The 26,286-nt window shown below is 36.7% G+C and overlaps 2 protein-coding genes across 2 annotated transcripts in view; both read right to left on the reverse strand.

Annotated features, from left to right (window-relative positions):
• The window catches only part of LOC134741000 (cAMP-dependent protein kinase catalytic subunit 3), a 58,804-nt gene extending 40,744 nt beyond the window's left edge, over positions 1 to 18,060 (reverse strand). Inside the window, exon 1 of the mRNA XM_063673719.1 lies at positions 17,767 to 18,060. Coding sequence (XP_063529789.1) covers positions 17,767 to 17,941 — 175 coding nt within the window. The 5' untranslated portion in view covers positions 17,942 to 18,060. The remainder of the gene's footprint in view (positions 1 to 17,766) is intronic.
• A 309-nt stretch (positions 18,061 to 18,369) lies between these two features.
• Positions 18,370 to 26,286, reverse strand: part of LOC134740906 (uncharacterized) — a gene marked incomplete at its 5' end in the record, with an annotated part of 43,932 nt that continues 36,015 nt past the window's right edge. Inside the window, 4 exons of the mRNA XM_063673560.1 lie at positions 18,370 to 21,021; positions 22,308 to 22,457; positions 22,877 to 23,040; positions 23,361 to 23,555. Coding sequence (XP_063529630.1) covers positions 20,860 to 21,021; positions 22,308 to 22,457; positions 22,877 to 23,040; positions 23,361 to 23,555 — 671 coding nt within the window. The remainder of the gene's footprint in view (positions 21,022 to 22,307; positions 22,458 to 22,876; positions 23,041 to 23,360; positions 23,556 to 26,286) is intronic.

Genomic DNA, 26,286 nt, shown 5'->3' on the forward strand with positions numbered 1-26,286 from the left:
CTGTTTGTTTGCCCTTATACGGGTTTAAAGCAAAACAATATTTAGTTAATAACAACAAATTATACCTACAGGTTGTTTTTTTGATTGCCGGCAATATCTTGCGAGACGAATATATAGGTTATACTGAGCAACTTCTACTATGAGAGTTATGAGACCAACCCTGAAATCACGAAAAAAATTGGCTGTTTCATAGATTTTGGCTGGTCTGATATTGATATTGCTGATGTTTTCTATGGGAGAGCCAATTTTTTCTCGCGATTTCGGTGTTGGTCCCATAGTAAAAGTTGCTCAGTATGAACAATTTATTTATTTACATCCCAAAATATTGCCGGTATTAAAAACCGGCAAAGTGCGAGTCGGACTCGCGCACCGAGGGTTCCGTACTTTTTAGTATTTGTTGTTATAGCGGCAACAGAAATACATCATCTGTCTAGCTATCACGGTTCATAAGATACAGCCTGGTGATAGACGGGCGGACGGACGGACAGACGAACAGACAGACAGCGGAGTCTTAGTAATAGGGTCCCGTTTTTACCCTTTGGGTACGGAACCCTAAAACTTAAGGGTTACAGCACTGTCACCGTGACCGTACTTTTACCAGTAGGTACACAGTGCCCCATGAGGGCAGTTACTCCCATTTGCCCGACTTGCCTTACTTACAGTCAATACCACCTTGATTACATAATTAATAATACGTGTATTATACATAGGTACCTACGCAGAAGTATTTACATTTGCGTATAAGTATGATAACAGTAGTAATAGTGATTTTAAATTTAGTCTAGTGGTTTCCAAACTAAATAATGATATTTTTACAAAACCGGTTCAGTACAATAACACGAACTAGAAACTGTAAGCGAGACAAGAAACCCGTAAAATTATTTTCAGTTTTTCTAACAGGTTTTACTGAATTTTTAGCGGAAGTGAAATTAGTTTCGTGACGAAGGTGAAAGTTTTAAAGGTTTTTTCATGTTCCCTGTGTCGCGTCGCGTGCCAGGTAGATGAGGAAAAAGTCAACAGTGACCGCTACATGCGATGTTGACTCAAAACTTATTGAACCGATGACCTTACTTCTCAATAATCAAGTTCAAGACTACCGTAAAAGAGCTAGTTTACTTAATGGACAAAACAAAAACATACTTTAATTTTAAGTGTATCATATTATGCAAAATAACGGTTAGGACTGTTCAGTTCAAAAGAACACGGACATGTTTATTATACGCGAGTTTTCATTTTAAGGCTCACATAATGTAATTTACTATTGAAATATGTAGTTAAAATACAACGATTATTTATATTTATAAATTACTTTTATTTATTTTAGTACTAATAATTTTGTATTTCAGAGTTCATAACTTACCCGAAGACATTTCTGAAAAAATGCAAGTGGTTCTGTCACACGCTGATTGTTGATTTTAATAAGTATACATAAATTGTGATTTATACATAAGCCAATGTGTCTGTGCACTCAGTTGTATGCAAGTGAGTCCCTAATATGCTAATAACGGGCGGGTATACAATGAATGTTTAATGAGTCTACAGTAGCGAGGTGATTTATATTCATGTGCGGCCTACAGCGATTCAACAGGTTTTTATCACTGCATTTATCGCCAATATACCTATACCGACGTATAACCGCCTAAATCTTACTAAAAGGAATAACCAAATATAAAAACCTAAGACAACTTAATTAGTAAAGAAAGCATTTACATAAAAGGGAGTCACATACCTAGTTTCTTTAGGATATGCCATCATGTTACCTAGGTACTCGCAAATAAAATGTTTATTTATTACTTACACAAATTAAGTATGTAATGTCAATTGCAATGTACAGTACAGTACAGCAAAGTACAGTAATTATATGACATCACTGTGAAATAAAGAGAATAAGAACATACAAACAAGTAATTGTAATTCTAGATTAATTATTTTAATTTCTAGCTTTTTTCCCTGAGGTTAATTACTCAAAGATATTGACGTATAATATATACATTATACAATGCGCAGGCAAGCCTTAGATCCGGTGCGGTGTGAACATTTCTTTAAGAAGACATTTTTACCGCGTTTCCCGACAAATAAGAGTTTCGTTTCACCGCCAGCTAAACGCAAGCAGAATCGGATACGCGCATTGTTCACGTAATTTATGTACGTAAATAAGTGCCTTTCTTTACGGTCCTCAACGAAAGGTGTAAATACCTATTATCTGGGGGCACGGCCGTGCCCCCGCCAAGTCGAGCAAAACAAAGAGGCACCGCCGTACCATCCTTTTCTCGAAGCCACTCAGGCCATTTTCAACGTTCTGTAATTCTGTGATAGCTAAAGCTAGAACCCTGAAGTATTAAAAAAATAAAGGTAAGTATCTAATATTGATACGGTTTTAACACCCCCTGGCACTGACTAAAATAACCGACTTGGTATCACATTACATCTCAAAACTATTTTGTAGTAGAAGAACTGGGTTGCGAGACTTATTTTATTTTATTTATTTGGGATCACCAACAGACAATACATCATGAAAAAACAATCTGTAGCTTACATAACATTGAGGTTAGATGTTTGTCCAATTATAGGTAACCACAGCTTATACCAGTATCTTAGGACATACAATATAGGTACAGTAGGAAATTTAGACTTAAGCTATTAATAAATAAAATTTTACAATTATTTAACAATTATTAAAATATTAAGAGAATAAGAGCAATTTGCACTTTGCAATAGAAAAGTGATGATTACTTAATTAACATTAACATATTTTAAGAAGAGAGACAATATTATGAGGAAAACATGCAGGGACATGAAAATACAATTTAAGTGTTAATGTTTCGGCCAAACCTAACATGCACATTACCGTTTCTCGGAGTCCTGGGAGCTGAAATACTTCAGCACTTTTCTTTTGAAGTCTATGAGGCTGTTACCAAGTATATCAGCCTCCAAGGAGTTCGGGAGATGATTGTAAGTTTGATAAAACCTAGATAGCGGCGAGTTTCGCCCCAAGTTTGATTTTCTTAGCCTATTTTTGAACAGCCTGTAAACTCCAGGGCGCGGCAGTCTCGAGGGAAGGGCAAAGTTAACCTTTGCAAGCAGTTCTGAACAATCCACTCTATGGTTTATTAGTTTGTAAAAAAACGTTAGATCAAGCATTTTTCTCCTACTATTTAGGGTTGAAACATGGAAGAATTTTAGACGCTGTTGATACAACCGTAGTTTATGTCCATTACGCGATACAAGCCCTAAGTGAGTCAAAAAGCGTCTTTGTATTTTTTCTATTCGGCTCTTATGGACTTCGTAGATGGGTGACCATATTTGTGAGCAGTACTCCAGAATGCTTCTCACCAGGGCAAAATAAAGTATTTTCCTAGTACGAACGTGCTTGAAATGTTTTGAATTTCTTATCAAAAAACCTAACATTCGAGAAGATTTCTTTATGATACTATCATAGTGAGCGTTGAAGGTTAATTTACTATCCATAATAACACCCAAATCCCGTGTAGTGTTTACTTTTTGTAGCTGTTCTCCATTTATGTTATACTTTGAATCTCTAGTGTGCATCTTTTTACATGTAATGTTTTTGATGGGATTATATTGTGCCGAAACATAAGTTCCAAAGTTTTATCACACATACCTACAGTTCAACAGCCTATTAACTTTAGTATGTCAATTTACAATTCGAGGTTGTCGTTCGATTGAATCATTAGTTCGTGATTAGTTCATTACATTAAACTTGAATTGAAGCTATTGTCTGCTTTGCCCTGGAATAAATAAGGTTTATTAGATTGTTTCCTATCGCCAAGAGTGCGTACTAATTACGTTTTGGCTCACTAACTCGCTATTTAGCATCAGCTGGTGATTTTTCGCTTCTTACACTAAGGGCAAGTGCCGCAAGTGCTAGGCTAGAATATTCGCGCACAAAGCATATTAATAAATGTGTTTCTTCCACCTGCTTACATCTTTCAAATTATATTGGTAGTCTAAATTAACTGCTCTTTATCACTACATAGTGTAAAACAAAGTCGCTTCTTGCTGTCTGTCTGTCCCTATGTATGCTTAGATCTTTAAAACTACGCAACGGATTTTGATGCGGTTTTTTTTTAATAGATAGAGTGATTCAAGAGTGGCCTAGCGGTAAGAGCATGTGACAGCACCGGGCCCGCGACCTCCGGGTCGCGGGCCCGTTTCGTACCAATGAGTTTTTCGGAACTTATGTACGAAATATCATTTGACATTTAGGTACCAGTCGCTTTCGGTGAAGGAAAACATCGTGAGGAAACCGGACTAATCCCAACAAGGCCTAGTTTTCCTCTGAGTTGGAAGGTCAGATGGCAGTCACTTTCGTAAAAACTAGTGATTCTTGGGATTAGGTGCCAAGCGGACCCCAGGCTCCCATGAGCCGTGGCAAAAATGCCGGGACAACGCGAGGAAGATGATGAGAGGAAGGTTTATATGTATTATACATCAGCATTGCACCCGTGCGAAGCCGGGGCGGGGCCCGTTATTAATATATTTAATATGTCTGTGTCTCACGGAAGTTTTGTTAGATTGCCTCTATTGCTGCATACGTTCCCAAATTTACAAGATTTCGAATAGCTTATAAATAACATAAATAGAAACTTGTTATGATAATCTCTGAATGTTATTGCTAGTATAAACGTATAAGTATAAATCTTGAATAAAACGAAATCCCTGTTTACACTGGTAAGACTTCCCTAGAGTTCTCTGCACCGGACCCGAGCCGGGCACGTGTTGGCTGCTACGCAAATCACTCATAACAATGTTAAATATATCACTTTTCCTCCCACAATAATCTTTATTCTGAAAACCTATCCAAGGATGACCTGTATTATTATGGTTTTGACGAAAGAATTATCCACGCACCGGCTATGTCACGACGAAGTCGTTAGTGCTTCAGCGTCATTTAGAATGTAACTAGCCGTCTCCGATAATTTACTTAAATTTAATATAAAACTACTTACAATCCTTGTCAGAAAATTAAAACGTGAGTATTTTGTACCTGTAAATGCTTTTTTTTTATTACTGTTTTTTTGGGTTTGTTTGATATGTTAATACATTCAATAATTAACAGTAACATATTGGCAGACATCATGCAATAAAGTTTATGAATGGTCAATTAACTGTGTCAGCGATGATATATAATAAGTAAGCAAAGAGTTTGATCATGATCTAAAATAATCTGCTTATTCAGCAATTGCAATGGCATTAGATTGTTTTAAAACTAGTTCGAACCACGGATTTAGATTTTAATAAACCGGATGGAGTACACGGGCCAAAAAGGGTGTCCACATGAGAAGTCAAAGTGGGCGGTTGCATCTCTTTCTAATTAGGGTGACCATAAGTCATATGTATGTGGGATATTAGGATAAGTTGGAATGTATAGTTTGGCCAAGATCTTTTTTCATTCATGCATAGGAAGTCAGAGAGAATGGATATAGTTTTTTTCTCCTCTGTAAAACGCTTCTCAAAACCTTACTTAATTTAGTCGTTATAAAAGCTGTTACTGATGACAGACAGACTGACAGACGGACAGCGGAGTCTTAGTGATAGGGTCCCGTTTTTACCCTTTGGGTACGGATCCCTAAAAATGGTCACTTTTATTTTTAGTCTGCCTCTTTCGCACTCATGGTATGTTCATATACGTAATGGCTTCTCTTTTGCACACTTCAGCTATTCTTTAAGCGTCATCGTAGTTAATTGCACCATTTTTTTTTTTTTTGCCGCCTTCGTGTACTGACGGAAATGTGTGTTCAACTTATATAGAATATTATGTATAAATGTGTCTGTAATATTTAAGGATTTTGGATTTAAATTTTGGCAATTATATAGCTCTCATTACGTGCACAAATAAATCATTTATCTATCTATCTATCAACCAAATAATTAAACATGCCGAAATAAAGATATACTTATTTAGGTAAACTTATTTTTACATTAAGTAAGTACGTAGGTAATAAGAACTCTGTAAGGCCGATTCACATCGTGCCGAAATCATAGTCACCCTAATGAGTTTGACAATGTTTTCTTGTATTTTTATCGTAAACTTTATTAGTTGAGGCTTACCTGTGAAAAGATATACCGCAATCAACAAAACTTTCACTTCTGCAACCTTTCACACAATATCTTTTACCCATTTTATACTTTATTTCGCAAATAAATCTTGAGCGCCGCCATTCATGTATTTTGAAAATATCTTTATCAAGTTGGGGATACCAATTAATATTCAAAGTTACTACAATGTCTACCATATTAAAATTAATGTATTTTTTGTTGTGCACATGCTTGGTTAAATCAGTTAATAATATTGACATTATAACTATTTACAAATTACGTAAAATATATCAGAACCGCACTCTGAATATAGTACTTAAATAATATAAGAAGGTATTTAATTTTAGTAGTTATTGATATAAATACTACCAAAATAGTATTTTTTTAACATTGGCAACATGTGCGAGTGGGACACCGCGACCCACTTTTGCTATCTCATGTGGACCGTTTTCTCTAGTCTAGTACGAACACATTTCTGGCTCGGTGATAAGGTTCAATTTAGTATGGCAAAAAAAGTGACAGCTCGCTCCTGTTTAGGGTATAACTTCATGGTTCGAACTCAAGGACTTACAAAAAACGGTACACATTTTTCAAACTTAATTGCAATTCTAGTTTCTACCTTCTTTCGCTATGGTAATGTAGTGTCAATTTAACAAATGGGAAGCACTACTGAATTTCTAATGCATTTTTTATGTGTTTTGCCGAAACGGCATCATCGCTTAAATTTCAATATGATTATTTTGGTATCTGTTAATTTTGAACATGAGAGCTACCATATCGTACGTCAATTCCACACTCATACTAAAATCGTTCCAAGAAAAATACATCAGCTATTGCGCTGGTGCCGCTATAACAGATAATCTTTTGATGTGTGAACAGTAAAATGATGTTAATCAATAAATTGTTTATTTATTACATCCATGTACTAGATAACTATATTTAGTGAATCATTTTAAGGTTCCATTGGTGACATAGTTGAGTTATATAAATAAAGTTTAGGTAAAATAAAACAAAGCATGTCCACTTTATACACATGCTTCTAGAAAATTACTCTAGCTCTCTAAATGTGTATATTGATCGTAAACGTCAACGTGGAAAGAATAAATAGTATTTTATACAATCGTGATATAATAGAGAGCTTTTCAGTCGAGTACCGTGTTTAAGCAACGAAGCTTGCTGAGTTGCTTAAGTTAAGGAACGAGACTGAAAAGCTTGATTATATCACTATTGTATACAATACTTTTTCTACGAGACAAAAAAATAATACTTTCAACTAGTAGAATCATATAAGTAAACAAACCAAAATATACAGCTAAGATACGCGAGCTGCCGCAGCCCGCGATACCTTCATACTCGTACGCGCCCCGGCCGCGGCCGCCGCAGGCTTTTGCTTTCAATTTGGTCAACTTGGTCAACGACACCTCCTCGTAACTCATGCTGAGGCCCTGGTACCTGCTCCTTGCTAAATTCAGTTTTTCAGTTTTTTTCTCGATTTTGGCCACCGTAGCCTATAGAGACTAACAAGCAACGCTAAGCGCTTTTCGTAGGGTATGGATGTTGCTATATGAAGGGTGTCACATGCGCGTTTCTGACTTATGAAGCAATTATTTCTACTACAACATAAAATAAAATGTTTTTGTTGGCCAACCAATCACAAAGCAGATGCGACGCACGACGTAGTTCTATTCGGCGCCGATACAGTAATATCAGCACTAAACACAGATGCATTTTCCCACTTTGAACAATTAAGACAAGAATTCTTGTTAGCCGTTTGGCAATAAAATATCGTCGTTGCGCTGGACACTGAAAATTACAAAAATATAGCTACATAAAACGCGCGTCGCTGTAATTCGCTTGTTAATTTATATAACATTAAAAAGATGACGAGCATTTTCCCAGAAGTGTGGGCGTTTACCCACGTGGGACCGTATGTAGGTCGCCTAAATTCGCCGGAAGGGGAGCTCTTTTATATTTTATTTATTGGCTATTTTCGGTTCGCACAAGTCAACCTCATTATACGCGAATATCGATACTATGCCAGTAAGTAAATACACGATCCCATCCTATTGATCATGCTAAGAAAACAGTTTGGTTATTATAAAACTCGTATACTGGTGCCATAAAACTGCAAAATCAAGGCTTTTTTCCATATATAGGTAACACTCATAATATAAAAATCACACTAAAAGAGAATCAAACATTACGAAATCGAATGGAAAGCATATTTATTTTATGGAAGTGTGAGAAATTTAATGCAATACAAATTTCCGCCGGCGTTGCCTGTCTTCGCTTTCAAGTGTCTCTCCCAAACATTTCTCTTTTCCGTCACCGCGCGGGCGCGCGCATACAGCCGAGTTCGAGTTGTTCAATTATGTAGTCTTACACAACGATTGATAACTAATCGATTACAACGCCAATTTCAAATCCCAGACACAAAGATCAAACCTGTTCCGATAGCGATTACGATGCTACTTCTTAAAATTGTTATAATTATGTTTAGGTTTACTAATATATTTTTTTTGTTGTATATAAAAAAACCTCGTGCCAAATGGCATTATCTATCAGTCAACCATTTTGTTTTTATTTAGTTTGGTAATTACCGAAATGTCCCCACATACAAATGCCATTATTACATGCTAATAATAGTAATAATATTTGGTAGGTAGGTATAATTTTCTACCGTTTTAACATTATTATTATTGACTATATTCCGAAGACGAGAGCAATGTCACTGATGTATTAATCAGAGAAAGTGGATGTCGACTGCGGAGTAATAGTCAGATCGCGTAAAGCGTGGAAGTGCTCCTTGGTGGCATTACCTAAGGTGTAAGTTTGCTGAGTATAATGGCTACGCACTAACAGTACTTAAACAATTTCACGCATCTAAAGGAAAACAAACTACTAGCTAGGCTACGGCTAACGGCTAAACGGCTAGATTTTTTTTATACTTAAAGTAAATTAACATTGCCAAATGCACGTTAATTGTTCATCCGTTCAATAGTAAAACTGTTCCTTATTGCGTACTTATTCTTTTCAACCGACTTCAAGATTTCAAAAGAAGGAGGTTCTCAATTCGGTTGTATGTTTGTTTTTTTGTTTTTTTTTTATGTTTGTTACTCCGTAACTCTGTCATTTCTGGACCGATTTTGAAAATTCTTTTTTTGATTGTAACTATATACATACTGATTGGTCCCGTTTTTGTCAAAACGCAGTTCTGATGATGGGATCCATGACGTATCGAGGGTACTCTTCAAATGTTTCAAATGAACGGAAGTCGACTAGGTACGCAAAAGTAGGTTGTCTGGGAGCAAGATATAGAAATCGCCTGCATCTTTACTGACGTTAACTACATTTCTAGTGTCCCCCCCTGATCAGCGGTTTGTTAGATTTGACAGACCTTTGTGGATATAAACACCATAAATCTCTAACGTTCGGTTTATTGCATACATGCGCAAGAATAAGATCAAGTACCCATAACTTATCGCTTGGAAACCTATTTTGAGGGCATATAATTAACAGACTTCAAGATTTCAAAGGAGGAGGTTCTCAATTCGGTTGTATGTTTTTCTTATAAAGTATTTGTCCAACTGTCTCGCCTTTTAGTAAGAGTCATAAAGTTACTCAAGCGACGTGAATGACGTGATGCGCGTGACCCTGTTACGTCTGGACGCCGTTGCGCCGGGGTGACTCGCTCGCACCGCATTGTCTTTTACTTTCTTCTTATTTTAATTTGACTTCATAGTCATTGTGAGAAATAAATTTCTCTCAAAAAGATCTCGTATCCTATTGCCTATGAGCGGCTGTAACTACACGTGCAAATCAGTACTGTATTTTTTATGGTTTATGCACAGTGGCACAGAACAATCTCAAAACCAGTTTGTCTTATCAGTTTTTTTGCCTCGTGCTGAAACTTGTTTCAAGAATGAGTATTGCTTTCAATTTCTTTCCGGACGAGTGAACAATAACTCGGACAGTTACTGTTTTATTGATCCAAACATATAAATTAAACATTAGGTACCTACTTAATAGCCGATCAGTGCAACATATTTAGTCACTGTGGCACCTGTTTAATAGAGCAAGGATAATTTTATGACTTTGGCATAAACAACATAAATCCCAAATAACGTCTCACGCATGAAGTTTCAATGTTTAGCCAAGAACGTTAGTTTATCTCATATACCTATTTAGAAGGACAAATACATCGTAAATAACCGAAAAGAAGTAAAATTGGTGCTCTACAAATAATTGTGAACGAACAGACACCAATTGCATTATCTCGCGGGGTAATCATAGCACTCGTCTCGAAAATGTAAGATAACAAGGTGGCATCGGCCTAGTGATAAAATTCATTTACTAAATTAATATTTGCCGGTTACCTACAACTCCTTACTCTATTTGCCACGACACACTGACCTACATATCTGTTTCTAATCGCGCGTGACAATACACAAACGTTCGCGTGCGTTAACTTATTAAGTAAACGTTACACATTAATTAAACGTATATTTTGCTTTTCTCCTATGAGGAATTTGCAAAGCAAGTGACTTTTACTAAATTACTGGTCTCAAGGACTCTTAATTGTGCGTTCTGTCAGCGGAACCTAATATTAGCTTGGGCCCGCGCCGCCGTGTGGCAGTCATTACTGCTGTAACTAGAGCGTCGAGTGAATATAATACACAAACTAGATCTGTATTCTAACTGCGAGACGAGTGCTCTGTTTCACCTTCACAAGAATTCTAGGCAGCCGAAGCCAGTGTTACTCACTCACTTATGTACCTGAGCCGACTATGGACTGCCTGTACAAGTGTACACTTACGATGACTCATTTATTTCTTATAGGGTTTAACTGCGAAACTCCACGCAACTATAATTGCACATAAATTACTAAATGTAAAGGCGTGTCTTCCAACCAAATTAATGAACAAACCTGCTCCGATTCGGATCTTTATTTATAATTTTGGTGCGACTTTCGCCAATCTGTTTCCAAAATAAGTATCACGTTTTCGTAATTATTGTAATACATTTTATGCCGTTCCTGTGACTTTATTTTACCTACCTATATAGGTTCATTGAATAAGATGCAATTACACGAGTACATATTACATAAAATAATTGAACACGGTCAAAATATGTTTGCACATCCTTGGTATGCGATAACGATAACCCAAGAGGGCAATCATGACGTCACGGGACCAGGTGCACTCATTTCGACCATGTACCTACATAGGTACCTATTAAATTAGTACATGCTGTATTTACTCTGTTTGCCTATAAGAGTTTTTATACATACTGTGTTTCGTCGCGTTGTATGCTGTGAATGTCGCATTTGTATTTTTAATCACGCTTACCATTATTATTATAGGCCAATTTCAGTTTTAGTTTTATTTGATCTGTTTCCGATATGATACCGATCTGCCAGTGTCAAAAGTGACGTTTTTGGTTGAAGAAATGGAAAAGAAACAGATCGAATAACTAAAACTCGAATTGGCCTGTTCGTTTAACCATAGAGTAACTTATACTAGAGCGGTACTGTCATATTAAATTTTGTAACCCCAGTAAATTCACTGCCATCTGTCGACACACTTTAAAACTAAAAATAAATATTTATAAAAATACGATAAAATGTATTTAAATATGGATAAATGATTTTTTTATTTGCATTAATTATTTTTATATGATTTTGACCCATGTTCTTTCACTGGTATGCGTTAAAATTATAAATAACAAACGAAACAGTCAACGCCCTCTATACGAGTGTAGGCCAAAACTAGTGGCGCCATCTGATCGAGAATCAAATTTTCGTGATTTTCGAGGCACGTTTTTTCCTTAGACTGTATCCATCTATTACGGAGTTATATCTATCTTTGGTTTAACTTATCTATGTATAAAGCGCGCCGTAGTTTTATGCGATAAACGCAGCGTTAAACGCAATGCGTTTGCCGCACACACATTTTACATCAGATAATTTACTTATGACAAAAAATATAAGCATAACTGTGTGCCCTAATTTTGGCGTGTTCAACCTTTACCATTGCGAATTTACCGGAGAGTTATTCCGAAGGACGAATGTTTAAAACTAGAGCGAAATGTCACGGGGCCTTTTATCCTATTTGTGCAGGTCGATTGCCCTTGGCCCATATCTGCCCCGCAAAACTAGGTCGAGAGGTTGATTAGACCTCGTGTGCCTTCCAATTGCATCGAGTTTATGCGCTCGATGATAAATTGATAATACTAATAAACAATTTTCGATATTACGCAAACAAATAACAGTTCCAGGGCAATATTATTGGGTTGAATGTAATTTAGGAATGCTACTTTATTACCAAGAAACAAATTAACAGTGGGAAAAAGGTACGTTAATATATAAAAAAAAAAAAACTTTATTGCCACACCTTAGGAAAAAAATCTACAATTTGTGAAAGGATAGCTTAAAAATACAATATAAACTAAACTTAAACTTAAATATCAACTTAACATAATAACTATAACTTAAATCTATAGTGAGGCAAAGGGTCCCAATCTCAGCATGTGCGGTGCCAGAGGGCTCCGGGACGGTTGGGGTCGGTCGCTACTATCATAATGTACCCTTCTTAGGTACAGCTCTATATTTATAACTTTATGTGTATTTGTGTTATTAGTGTGCGTATATGGATATGTGGGGCTGATATGTGGATGTAGTGTAGGTAAGAATGTATTTTGTACTGTGTGTGTGTATCATGTTTTGTCATTACATACAGAGAAAAATTAAAAAAGATAATTAAAAAAGAAAAAATAATTAAAAAAGATGTATATATAGCAATAAATAAATAAATAAATAAATATATAGTAATTAGAGTTTACAACATATTTTGCATATTTAATAAATGTGTTCGAACTAGTCGCTTATATTTTAAGAACGCTGAAGGTTCTCGCAAGGGGGGTAAAAAAGACTTTACTACGTTATAATGAACCATGCACACGAATTTGTGTGGATGGATGTATGTTTTTTATGCAAAAACTACTAATAATTCAGATTTAGAAACAAATTTTATCCTAGAAATCATGCCTCTACTATGATAAAAACTATTATGTAGATAAATTTCGATTATCACTAACTAGGTATAAGTACCTATTCTGTTTTTAGGCTGATTGGATACTGAGAAGACTAAAATTGCGCACTTTGTAGCCAAATCTCCAAGTAGCTATAGGTGCCTTACTATAAGTATTCACGGTCGCCGAACCTGTTGATGAGACAGCGCTGTGGTCTAGACACGCGGCAGCGTCACAGCGTGTCAAGCCAAGTTCAAAAGAAGAGAACTAGCGACACAGCGGCCGTGTGTTACACGAACCATTTGGAGCCACTATTAACCCCTGAGTAACTCAAAATCTATTAAACATAAACATATGAAATTTGGTTCATTTATTAGGACCCTTAAGACTAACTAGAACCCCAAATTTCATGAACATAGCTCAATCGGTTATTAAGATACAACATCATCATCATCATCATTGGCATTATCGTCTATTGCAGACGGTAGTTATGGTGTAACACCGGAGAGACATTGTTTTTGATAGCTAAAAAGACCGATGCGAGACCGACATGGGCTACCGCAGGCCTGACAAGAAAAGTTTGCGGAAAACGGTACTGAAACGCCTTGGCGTCGTTTTTGCCTCTTGTCAGCGAGTGCGGCGGACCAGGACTCATCACTAAACTTAAGATACAAATATCTATAAAAATCGGGATTTTTCTCACTGACTTATTGACTGACGTACCTACTGACTCACCTAACATCAAAAACCTAACCCACTTCCAGATGACCTAGCAAGTTGAAATTTGGCATCCAGCTGGGTAATTGTGTGGATCAAGAAACAGTGTTCGAATTTAAACTATCGTGAGACATATTAACTTAGACACAGTGTTTTCTTTTTACGATTTGTAAATTCCAAAAAAAGTTTTTATTTACATACTAAGCGCCTATCGAATTTGTAATAGCAAAAATGAATTTAGTTTCGAAATTAACTATGATGCATACTAATAATTTCTATACAATACTTTTTGTACATGATGATATCCCATCAAAAACATAAATGTGAAATGAGAGCCAAGTTCAACAGTATATACTTTACGGAACGTTTCGACTAAAAACCTTAGCATAATTTTAGTAACCCTGATTCAGCGTTACTCATAAGTTTACATGGTCAAGTATGAATAACTTCACTTCTTAATTGCATCGTCCTTGAAACTTTATTATGGTTTGAATTGCTGCGGCAGAGAATGTTTGTGTTCAGAACATTCATTCTACGAAAAATATAGTCACTATATATTTATAAAGTTGCCGTAATCTATCTTGTATTTTTTTTGCAATTTAATTATCTACATATGAGCGGCAGTAACACGCGAAATCTTGTGTGCAGAATCTGCCATGATTTTTTTATAAAACTGAAGTGAAAGCTGAAGGTCAACTAATGATCCCAAAGATCATAAATTACCTAATAAAACCGATTCATATGCACGGATTATTTAGGTAAGAATGACAAATGGGTGCGTTTTATTATATTTACCAACATTTGATATAATCTAATTTTAATATCATTTACAACATACGTTAGGAATACTTACCAACAAAAAATATATGTTTATAACATATATATATGGTAGAAATTATCTAACATACTTCGTACTTATTAATATATCATAGTTTGTATTGGCTAATTAATTTTTATATAACATACATAACTTATAGCAGTGTTGGCCGAAACTGTATAATCGTCCGTTACGGTTTACGGGTCTATTTGTACTTGTTAATAGTTATTTACAATTAACGTTCGGACAACACTGACTTATAGTAATTATTACAAATAAAGATATTTGAAATATATTTAACATAATAATTACGTGACAGAAATACCTTCCAAACTATACATTTGATCATACATGTAACAAACTAAATTAGTAGCTTCTGTCGGTTGTTCTATATTAAAGCAGGTCTCCGTTAGGTACGACGAAGATCGAAGCGAGGAGGAGTGTTAGGTTGAATGGCGTACAAACAGCGCGCGAGCCGAGCGAGCGAAGCGAGCGTGCCGCGGCAGCGGCCGGCAAAGCTCCAGAACAAAATTGTTTAACTGTTAACTTTAGGGAATTTTTGAGTGGTTAAAACAAAAAAAAATATTTTATGTTTTTAGACCTACTAATTCATATGGTTTTTGATCGTTAGACTAATAATTTTTATGAAATTTAACTTTTATACAACATAGCGAGTAGCGACCCGCCCCGGCTTCGCACGGGTAGTTCAACTAATTTACACAAAACCTTTACAAATTATACATATAAACCTTCCTCTTGAATCACTCTATGTATAAAAAAAACCGCATCAAAATCCGTTGCGTAGTTTTAAAGATCTAAGCATACATAGGGACAGACAGCGGAAAGCGACTTTTTTTTTATACTATGTAGTCATGATGAAATTATCTATATTGAATGTTATTTAAAAACAAATGAGACGTTTTGACATTATATAATTCAAGTTTTATACAATGAAATTTTATATTATTCATAATTATACAGTGAGCGTATATCTTGTGAATTTTATATTAATAATTGGTATATATTATATTACTTACCCGTATGAAATATTTTCATAATTAATGAATGAAAGCAAATATTGGTTTAGTCCCTACCTAATTAATGATGCGACATATCGAGTTCTTTTACTTTAGCAAAAACATTATTTTACTATGCAGTATTTTTCCAAAGTGTTTGTTAATAGGTATCTAGTTCATATAACTCGACGAAAGAACGAGTTTTATGCATACCCAAATCACATTGTTTTGATTATTAATTAGGATGTTTCTCCTAGCTAGACGGCCGGCTAGAGTTGCATACTTTCTACTACACCTGCTGTTGTACCTAAACATTATGTTTAACGTAGTCCATTGAAATAAGTAATGTTTGTTAGTGTTCGTCTTTAACTAACAGTCTGTCAACGTTATAAGTCACGGGAGGTAATTGTGAGGAGCTTTCCAGGCTTTCAATGACTCCGGTCATTTGCGCACGTGCAGTAAGACGGGCTTTCTCTGTTGCAACTTATGGGACATGACCACTCACTTTTATATAAACTTAAATAGACAACCAACATCCACCCAAGATAGCGATTGAAATTAATAAAAAAATATGATACTAATTCTATGCCTCATCCTTATCAATCCCGACAAGTGTTTTTGACAGCAGATACAGATACATGAGTCACAAGTAAAAAGTTAAAACCCATTACGTGTGTGTATCTATGATATTTTGATGATTTCCAACGATTTGTAATCGGTTTATCAAGAGACCAGTGAGTTCATTTACGGATCCAAAGTTTTAAATTATTATTTATAATAGTTAACTGTAGAGGATTAGGGGTCATCCATTAATTAGGTACGTCACACGTTTAGGAGGAGGGGGGGCGGTCAAGAAAATGTGACATATTGTGACAAGGAGGAATGGGGAGTCAGAAACTTTGTGATGTCACATTAACTCCATCTAGTCCGAAAATTGTTTTGTGTTTTTTTTATTCGTTGTACAGTTAAATAACTAGCTTGTGTAATGATAATCGTTTCTGTTTATGTAATTTTTATTCCTAATCGATTTCTTGTTATAAAATATCTAATAGGTATTGCTTTAATATAAAATAGTAATACCTAATTCAAACTGCCGACTTTGTTGAAAACAAATTTGCCAAATGCGAACAGGTATGACAAGAGGGATAAAAAAACTTGAAATTCGTGTGACGTAATATATGGAATTGGATGACCCCTTATTAAATTACAGAAATTAGTTAACGAATCACGTAGTTTCTAATTTTTAAAAGTTGCAACATTAGAATGAGTGAAATATTTAATATAATATCCCATGGAAGTTTAGTTAAATCCTTAGGGTACTTTTATATTATTATTTCGAACGATAGGTAATTATTCTAGAAATAAAAATATATAAATACCAATTGGTTGGAAAAATGCGCGTGCATAGAACATTGTACGCCAAACATCCAATAAATATTTAAGTTCAACCAGGGGTGCGAAACTCCTCGCTTCGGGCAAACTCGGCTCCGTACGGCTCAGCATTGCTCCGAGCAATAGGGTTGGCACAACTTGACGTCCCTTTGTGTTCACGACCACAGATTAGATAATGACTTGAATTTTGATAACCGAAATAGCCGAAAGGGATACTGCCATATATGTTTTGACCCTGAACCGCTGTCAAACTTTGGTTTTGTAGGAAGTTTCCTTTCTGTACGGTAGTACTATTATTTATTCTGTGGTTCGACTAGATTTTGGCGCAACAAGTAACGTTGAATCCTAAAGTACACGTTACGTTAAACAAAATTGTACCTAACTGATTTTTAGGGTTCCGTACACAAAGGGTAAAAACGGGACCCTATTACTAAGACTCCGCTGTCCGTCTGTCCTTCTGTCTATCGCCAGGCTGTATCTCATGAACCGTGATAGCTAGACAGTTGAGATTTTCACAGATGATGTATTTTTGTTGCCGCTATAACAACAACTACTAAAAACAGAATAAAATAAATATTGCCGTTTTTTGCGTAATGGTACGGAACCCTTCGTGCGCGAGTCCGACTCGCAATTGGCCGGTTTAAAAAAAAAATACCGCCAAAGGATCATACACATATACAGCGCTGTACTTTCCTGAAAGTCAAGAACATGGAAAAATGGAAAACAAAAACTCACCTATGGTTTTAAGGATTTGCAGGTCATCCAGCTCATACTCCTTCTCCTCCTCAGAAAACTCAGACTCCGTGGTGGTGGAGTCCTGCTCCTCCGTAGACGACATGGACAGCGAGCGCACGTCAGAGCTCAGGTCCGAGCTGCACTCCCGCACCAACTTCGCACTGGCCATCATCATGCTATTTTTTTTACACCAACTTAATCCCTTATTTTTTTTAGTATCAGTCAATTGCTATTCGTTTTCAGCATAATCAAAGTTTATTTTTTTCACTACTGAATAAATATTCTTCTTTTCCAATAGGTATAAAAAGCGCGCGGAAAGCTAAAGAGAAATTGGGACGACAACGCGTTCTCTCACCGGTAGCTAGCGCTTTACTGGCCCGAGCGCTCGCCTGACGGCCCGACCGCTCTCGGAGATCAAAACAGAACAGTAGCCGGCGCGCCGCGGGCCTACTGTAGGCGACGGACGGAGATTAATTTCCACATGCGCCATGCTACTCCTGCACTTATCAAAGAAATGTCATGTATACAAGTATCACTCGGGTACCGCATTATGATCATGCGTGACCTCCCTCCTTTGCAAAACAAACAAAAGATAATAATATATAAAGTTTAAACTTTATTTTGGAACAAGCACGGTACAAAGAAATATACAAGGATAGTTATAAATGTAACCTAATATTAATATCACTGTGAAATCCGATATATAAGTACTTAATTTTTAAAGGAATAAATATGTTTACGTCTATTTTATGTCTACCACTCTACCTTAATAATATACAAAACAATATGTAGGTACGAGTATGTATATTATCTGGAACTATATACACATACTAACAACCTGTATACCTATTTACAAATGTTTCTAGTATAAAATATAATGGGGTACTAATATCTACAGTAACTTTTCTTTCTCCTGAATGTACCTACTTATTTACAGCAGATTTACAGTGATTCGTATCAAACGTCACACGAGCTGTAGGTACTGAAATAGCGTGCTGCCCTCCAATATGCGCCACCAGCACGCGATCTTAAATTATTAGGGAACTTGACGAATCCTGTGGACTCGATTATCTTCGTACAGCGCTTTCAAGTACAATCAAGGCTTTGTACAGCTCAGCAATCAACCAATCACCAAATACGTTTTTTTTTTTAATATGAGTTCATCATGGCAGGTATACCTACTACTAGGTACTAGAGTTGAAGTAGGTAGGTACTGAGCTAACTTTGCAAGGACTTTGCGATAACAAATTGTGGAGGTGTCAACATATACATCAAATTTCTATGAATAATGGCGTTTGTCATGAGACTCCCATATTTCGTTTTGTCAAATTCGGTGCAGAGTAAGCTTAGACGGGCTCTGGTTAGTAACCGACTTGAACTGAAACTGTGTTTAATGTTTGTTGATTAGACATCAAAAACAAAGCTGTTAACTTGCTTTTCGGTATCGGTAGCTGGTATTGGCGGCATCAGGGGCCATTCTACGAGTATGTGCACTTTGTAGTTGTTGATATAAAACCGTTGGTACTCGTAAGTATCGCTACAGTAAAACATGCACCCAAACCCCAAAGGTTAACATTACAACACGGTTTATCAGTCAGTGGGAAGAAGTCCAAAGTTCAAAATATAATAAAAATAAAAATATTGCAGTAATAAATTAATACTTTAACGCCATCACGTCTATACAACGTGTTTACGAGTAGGTACAGCAAAGTCGTGTCTAAAGACTACATGTGACGCAATATTTTTCATGACAGTAGCGTATTAGTGACTACCGACATTGAGTACACTTCTCGAAATCGCCACATACATAATTAAGTAGAAATAAACGCCCCATGTGAGTAAGATAATCCACAATTATAAAAGGTTTTCTCAGTAGACAAAGCAATCGTAAAATCATTAAAACCTAGTTGTTTGAAAAATATTTATAATAATACAACCAAGACGTAGTACTATCCTCCATGTGCGTTGTAGTGAATGAACTTACTGACATTGTAGTAATTTGCTGTAAAACTAAATATTACTCATTGGTATAATATACCAATGTTTGCATCATTTGCATACTGTAAACAAGAAATAAAAACAAAAAATACTCAATTCAAGCGGAGCACGATAGCAATCTAATCTGGTATTAGGCAAAAATATGCACGTATACACGTCAACGTTCAACAGCCACGTTTACATAAATATATTGTGATAACTGATAAATGAAAAATGTGACTTTATCTCTGGACACTTCAAAATTACTGTAGTGCTCTTACTTTCGAATGTTGCTATCGATTCTACTATCATCGGAGCGCTTTATTTACGTATAAACACCTATACTATACATAATTATATCTCTTATATGTATACAACATAACAGCATCTCTTTTGGTAAACAATTATATTAATAAGGCTTTACAATATTTACAACTTCTGTTTATATTTATACGATAACAGCTTCCCAATCGGCTTGTCGATAGGGCTATAGCTCTGCGACAACCGATTTTTAAATACAACAAGTAAGTCAAGTAACTAATAATTACACCAAGTACTAATAATTTACATAACAACTCTTTAACTTTTCAACCGGTATACTTTCGGCAAGACACGGCTATGCATTTTTTGTTTTTTCTTCCAATTTAATCGTTGCAATTCATCTCACCTTACATTATGTATTTGCACCAATACTAACTGTTTGCTTCCCATTATGAAACACGAATGTTTGGGCAAATACCTTAAATGCCAACATAATTTAAATTAGTATTTCCTGCTTTTGATAGTTAAAGACAAAACTGGACTAAAAGACGTGAGATGACTGAATTATCATGACATGAACGTTTCAATTATCTGTAAGGTGAATGTACCCTTATATCAATAATGGAAAGAAAACGCTTTTCAGGCATAGTTACAGTTAATCGTGGCCTTTTTATATTGGAAAGCGGGAAAGCGCAATAAGATAAAGAGTACGTTACCCTTAACGTTACGTCTGAACTTTAGAAATTGATCTCAATTTGATATAACAGGCATGTCGCTTTTAATGATTTGCATGAGCCGCAAGCCTGCTTAAAAGAAGTAGCTCTTGGAGGCAGCAACAATTAAAATATCATCATATTAATTTGTGGTAATTAGGAACAGTATACCGGCGTGTGTGGCAATAGCCAGTTTGTCATGGAACTTTTTGGAGGGGCAGAAGGCCATGGATTCAACATCTGCTAGAGGGAATCGCTCCGGGCAATGTGTCTTTGGCTTCGCCGAACATTGCTGTTGCATTACCTGTGAAACAATGGATTATTGTATAATAAGGTCAATGTGGCGAAAACCATTTATAAGGGAAGACCGTCTACAAGCTCTTTCGTCGCTTTTAGCTCTTGCGTTTGTACACATACTCAACTCACAGAAAGTCGGTAGAGCTGGAGGAGTACAGCTCTTCCTTTCTGACTTTGTCTGAGCAACGTACGTGTACAAATACGAGAGTTCTTGCCCTATGACGGTCTTCTCCGCAATCAATTTTATAAGCCGTCCTTCCTTCACCGCATTGACCTTATTACAACTGATCATAACAGAAGGTTATGTTACATTATGTAAATAAAAAATTACAACTTAAAATTATACTCGCCTTTTAATTTTTATTTCATCTTATCACAATCTGAAAGTTTCATTTTGAAAAGCATTCAGTCTGCAAGTTTCTTGCAAGGTGATTCGTAACATTTTTCTTTTATCATAATAAAGCAAATCTTTAGACGTTTCGATGTTGTTAATAACATGTATGGTGACATAAGTACATTAACAATTGTTAGCAAACACATAGGTTACGTACCTACCACGAGTCTGTGATCAATAATTGTAAGAAAAACTTTTTTGATAAAATGATTATGTATGTATTTTTAACTAGATCCTTACATAGCAATAAGAATATGATTACATAGCAAAAAAAAAGGTTATTAAGATATTTAAAAAAACAGCCAAGTGCGTGTCGGACCACGCGTAATAAAGGGTTTCGTACCTTTATACTATATTAAAAAGCCATATAAGCAAAAAGGCGTACACTGGCGGAACTTGCATCCTTTTAATAAAAAGATGTTGTTAATGTTCAAAACAATTTTCGTGGAAAGTATTTAGCTTTTTTTTTTGTACGCCCGGTTCAAAAATTAGAGGATGATTTTGAGGACACATATTTTGGACTTGCCTAGTGATTATTTTCAAAAGTATTTACTTATTTTTCTATCGAATTATGTGCCACACGTTGATGTTTACTTTTTTTCACTTTTAATTTACATGTATGAGTGAGTGCTTCTCTATTTTTTTAAAGTTCTAAACTAAGTAACGGCTGACCAAATATACCTAGGTTCCAAATTTAACTTACAGTTTTCGAGTAGTATAGCTTACATTTTTCGAGTATAATATATGGCTGTGACATACGGACAGACGGACATGACGAAACTATAAGGGTTACTTTTTGCTATTTAGGCTACGGATCTCTAAAAAGATGTACCCGAGTACCGACTTATCCCGTCGGGACCACTTGCCCAACCCCACCCAAAAGTAAACAATAAACTTACCCTATTACTTTTGGCGATTCTCGTGAAAGCGATTCCATATTTGCTGACAGCGTCATCATAAGTCAAGGGTTCTATGATCATGGATAGCTCATCGTTGACTTTTTTCTTTCTCTTCTTCGCGAGGTGAGTCATTTCTATCATTCCAATAATCTGAAGAAAGGAAAATCCATCAAGAACAGACAAAAATAAATTCGGTTGGGTCAAATGGTTGGTGGTACAATAATATTAACAGGACGAATCGAGAAAAGACCGAATTTTCACTTTGAGTCTATCATACTGATGTGGTCCACCCTGTTATCTGACAATTTGTAAACCTTATTACAAAGACATACGGTACAACACTGGTCAGTTAACGCGATTATTACACTGATGCGGATCCGCACGTTGCTACAAATGTGTAGACCACCTAATGCGCTGGCTACGGAACGCACGCTCATAGCGTCACGAGCGTACGCGCTAGCCGACCGCCATACATTTGTGGCGTTAACGTCGAGTGTGCAAGCTACTAACGCACTGAGCGTGCGTTTCGTACCCATCAGGTCAGAGTGATGCTGTTAGTATATGTGTACCTGCTTTTTGGCGTCGCAGAAGGAGGGATGCATGCGCATGATGCGCAGGGTGGGCGGCATGGACGCGACCACGCGGCCGCAGCGCGCGCAGCCGGCCGCGCAGCGCGTGCCGCCCAGGCGCCGCCCCGGCGGCACCCACACCAGTTCGCTCACAGACGCTTGCACTGCGCACAAAATTTAAAAGGTAAGAATGGGATGATGCGGATGTTTTCGTGGTTTGTTAATTATAAGGTGCATTCGATTCTGAATGGGAACTAATTATAATTTAGGCCATGTTCTACAGTTGACGCCGCACGCTGTGTACAACCTCACTTTTATACATACAGAAATGTTGCTATCTTCTTATGTCATTACTGAAATCAACGCATGCTTGCTGCTCAAAAACCTTGCCAAGCGCGACCCACCGCTGCTGTGACGCGACTCACCAATACGCCTCGCCGCAAACCGCAAACAATCTTGAACAACCGAAGAAAACACAACTTACTGATGGCGTCGTCTCCAGCAATGACGGCGGTGCAGGCCTGGGGCGCGAATGCCACGCCGAGCGAGGCGGTGGAGAGCCGCGCGCGGCCCGGCGCGCCCGTGCCGGCGCGCGCCGCGAGCTCCGCGCCGGTCGGCGCCGTCCACACGCCGCTGCCAGATCCGGCCGCGTCACCGGACACCGGGTACAGATCCGTACCTGGTGATAGAACAATATTGTGAATGTGCAATGCTCCTCATACTCTACTGGCGTCCCTGCCCTGACATCTTAACTGTATTTTTCTCAAAAATGGACGGCAAAGTCGACGTTGCCGGTTAAAAAGTAGGTCGCGAAGTGCGTTGTTTATGGTCAGTCAAAAAATTAAAAAGTTAAAAACATTGCAGTCTCGATTTCGGGACTGCAATGTTGCATACAAATTCCATTATTTGTCGAGTTCCAAACTTTTTAAAAGTTGAAGTGGCCATATCAAATGCAGGCATAGGTCCATTAAACAGCCAAACAGATGATCAGTACTTATTATTATAATATTGGTACCCGACTATTTAGGTGTCTCAAATAGGTTGGCGTATTTTCAGCAGAAAAATACACTTCTATTTTTAATTAAAAAAAACGGCGGCAAAGCAAATCTTATTACTTTTTTCTGTGAACAAGAACGTTGCTTCTGTAAAATATTTCTATTATATTCGTATTTATTGCGCCATTTTTGAGAAAAGCACTATATATGACTCGGCTGGAAGGCTACGTGCTGGCTTCGGATTCAATTAAACGGACTCCCAAGGTCGTCCGTTTAAAACGAATCCTCAGCCAGCAAGTAGCTACTTCCGAGCCTCGACAATAATGTACTATTATCTCCTACAAGGAATTTAACATTGAGCAACATTGGGTTTAACCTCAATTTTGAAACGTTATTTATAATTTGGTAATTTATAAATCTTCGACCAAAACCCTAACCACAGCCAAGACCATAAGATCAAATAAAAATATCACGGAAAAAAATCCGTCTGCACGAGCAGGTTTTAAGTGTCAGGTTTTCTTCCAAAGCTTCTAATCTTACTTAATATAAGTACTTTTGTTCATTTATTTTTATTATATAGGTAACTACTCGTAACATAACGGATGAGCAGGATCTCCTGCCACAGGTATTGTATACCTACTAGGAGATCTTTACCATTGTAAAATAACCTGTATGTTTTAAAAGAAATAAACATTTTTCATTTTTTTTTTTCATTTTCATTTTTCACTACTTTTTACCAAACCAGCTCGTAAAGGCTCTTTTTATTCTTCAAAAGCAGATAAGAAAGTTGAATTTTATCCACAAATTTTGAGTTGTTTCCTCATAATATTGTCTTCGGTTACCGTTCAACGCGCGGGTGACCACGAACGTGTGGTGTAAAGGGTTCGAAACGTCGGGATGTATTATAAATTCAATATACGCGATATGTGTAATCCGTTTTCATAGTTTTGTTTCCTCATGTTAGCTGGTGGCTCAAACTAATTTTTATGTGATGATTTTATGATACATATTTAGAGATAGAGATCTTTATTTGCATACCAGCCGGGCTAGCACATGATTGGCGCGAGAGTATCTCGCCGCGACATAGACTACCCGTCCCCCTTTAATTCATACAGTTAGTAAAAGACGGGTAGTCTATCTCGCGGCGAGATACTGTCACGCCAATCATGTGCTCGGCCTACAGTATGTTACATAGGTACAATAAAACTATAAAATATTATATACTACTTATTAGTATTACTAATTTTTTAAATTACAATTTCAACCAAGTAAAAAAAATATTTACTAGCATTTTATTTGGATTAGTTTGTAATCTTTTCCTGTTAGTATTTTGCTCGCGTTGGTTTGGCAAAAAAAATTGTGTTTCACTAGATTGCAAAGCTTGTCTAAAGGCCCATTTACATAATACAACTTTCTTGCACATTCCATACAATAAAATGATGTATTTCCGTTGCCGCTGTAACAACAAATACTAAAAACAGAATAAAATATATATTCAAGTGGGGCTCCCATACAACAAACGTGATTTTTTTACGTAACGGTACGGAACCCTTCGTGCGCGAGTCCGACTCGCACTTGGCAGGTTTTGAGTTATTTTTTATTTTACTTCCAAACTATAGGCAATACGTTTTCTAAAGTGCAAAATTTCGTATCTTTCAACACATCTCGCCCAAGATCATTAAATGAAGATCAATTTATCGCTCTAACTTGCCAGCAAACAACAATGTTAACACATAAAAGAACTTGCATAAAGTATTAATACATTATCCACCATGATTCAAATCGAATTGTTAATTCGACCCTCTGTGAACAATATCCGCTCTAACCATCAACAACATACTAAACGTATAACGCAGTGTCATTCTTTAGGTACTTTTGTACTGCATGGTAAGGCTAGATACTTACAGAATTCATAATACATAGTTTTCCATGCAAGTTCCCGTATTAAACAAAACTGATGTTTAATCGACCACGTATCTAAACTTAGTACGCCGCAGGGCCCGGAGAGAAAGGTGTGTGTTATCATACCGTGTGGTAAAAGTATGATAACCACATTCGACACGATTAGGCCAGTTGCACCAATCACTATTGACGGACTCAAAAACATCAACCAGCATAGGGAAGATGGCTTTTCTCTACCACCAGCTTGGGATCCTGTAGTCCATCTGATAAAGGAGCAAGCGAGACATAGACTGTGAGACCTTAGTGTTGGATGATGCTGGACATTCTGATGTTTTGAAAAGATGTGTCCCGCCGTGTTTGTTGCCGGTCCCATATTGGGATACCCTCCTGCAATTTAGGAGGGAATTAAATCTTCTCGGGTCCGTGGTGTAGGGTTGGAGGCGGCGTAGTTTTTATCGCGTATATATATATATCTTTACTTGAAAATAATTGTAGTGTATAACTACTATAACT

The sequence above is a fragment of the Cydia strobilella genome, chromosome 4, assembly GCF_947568885.1.
Source record: "Cydia strobilella chromosome 4, ilCydStro3.1, whole genome shotgun sequence".
Classification (NCBI taxonomy): Eukaryota; Metazoa; Arthropoda; class Insecta; order Lepidoptera; family Tortricidae; genus Cydia; species Cydia strobilella.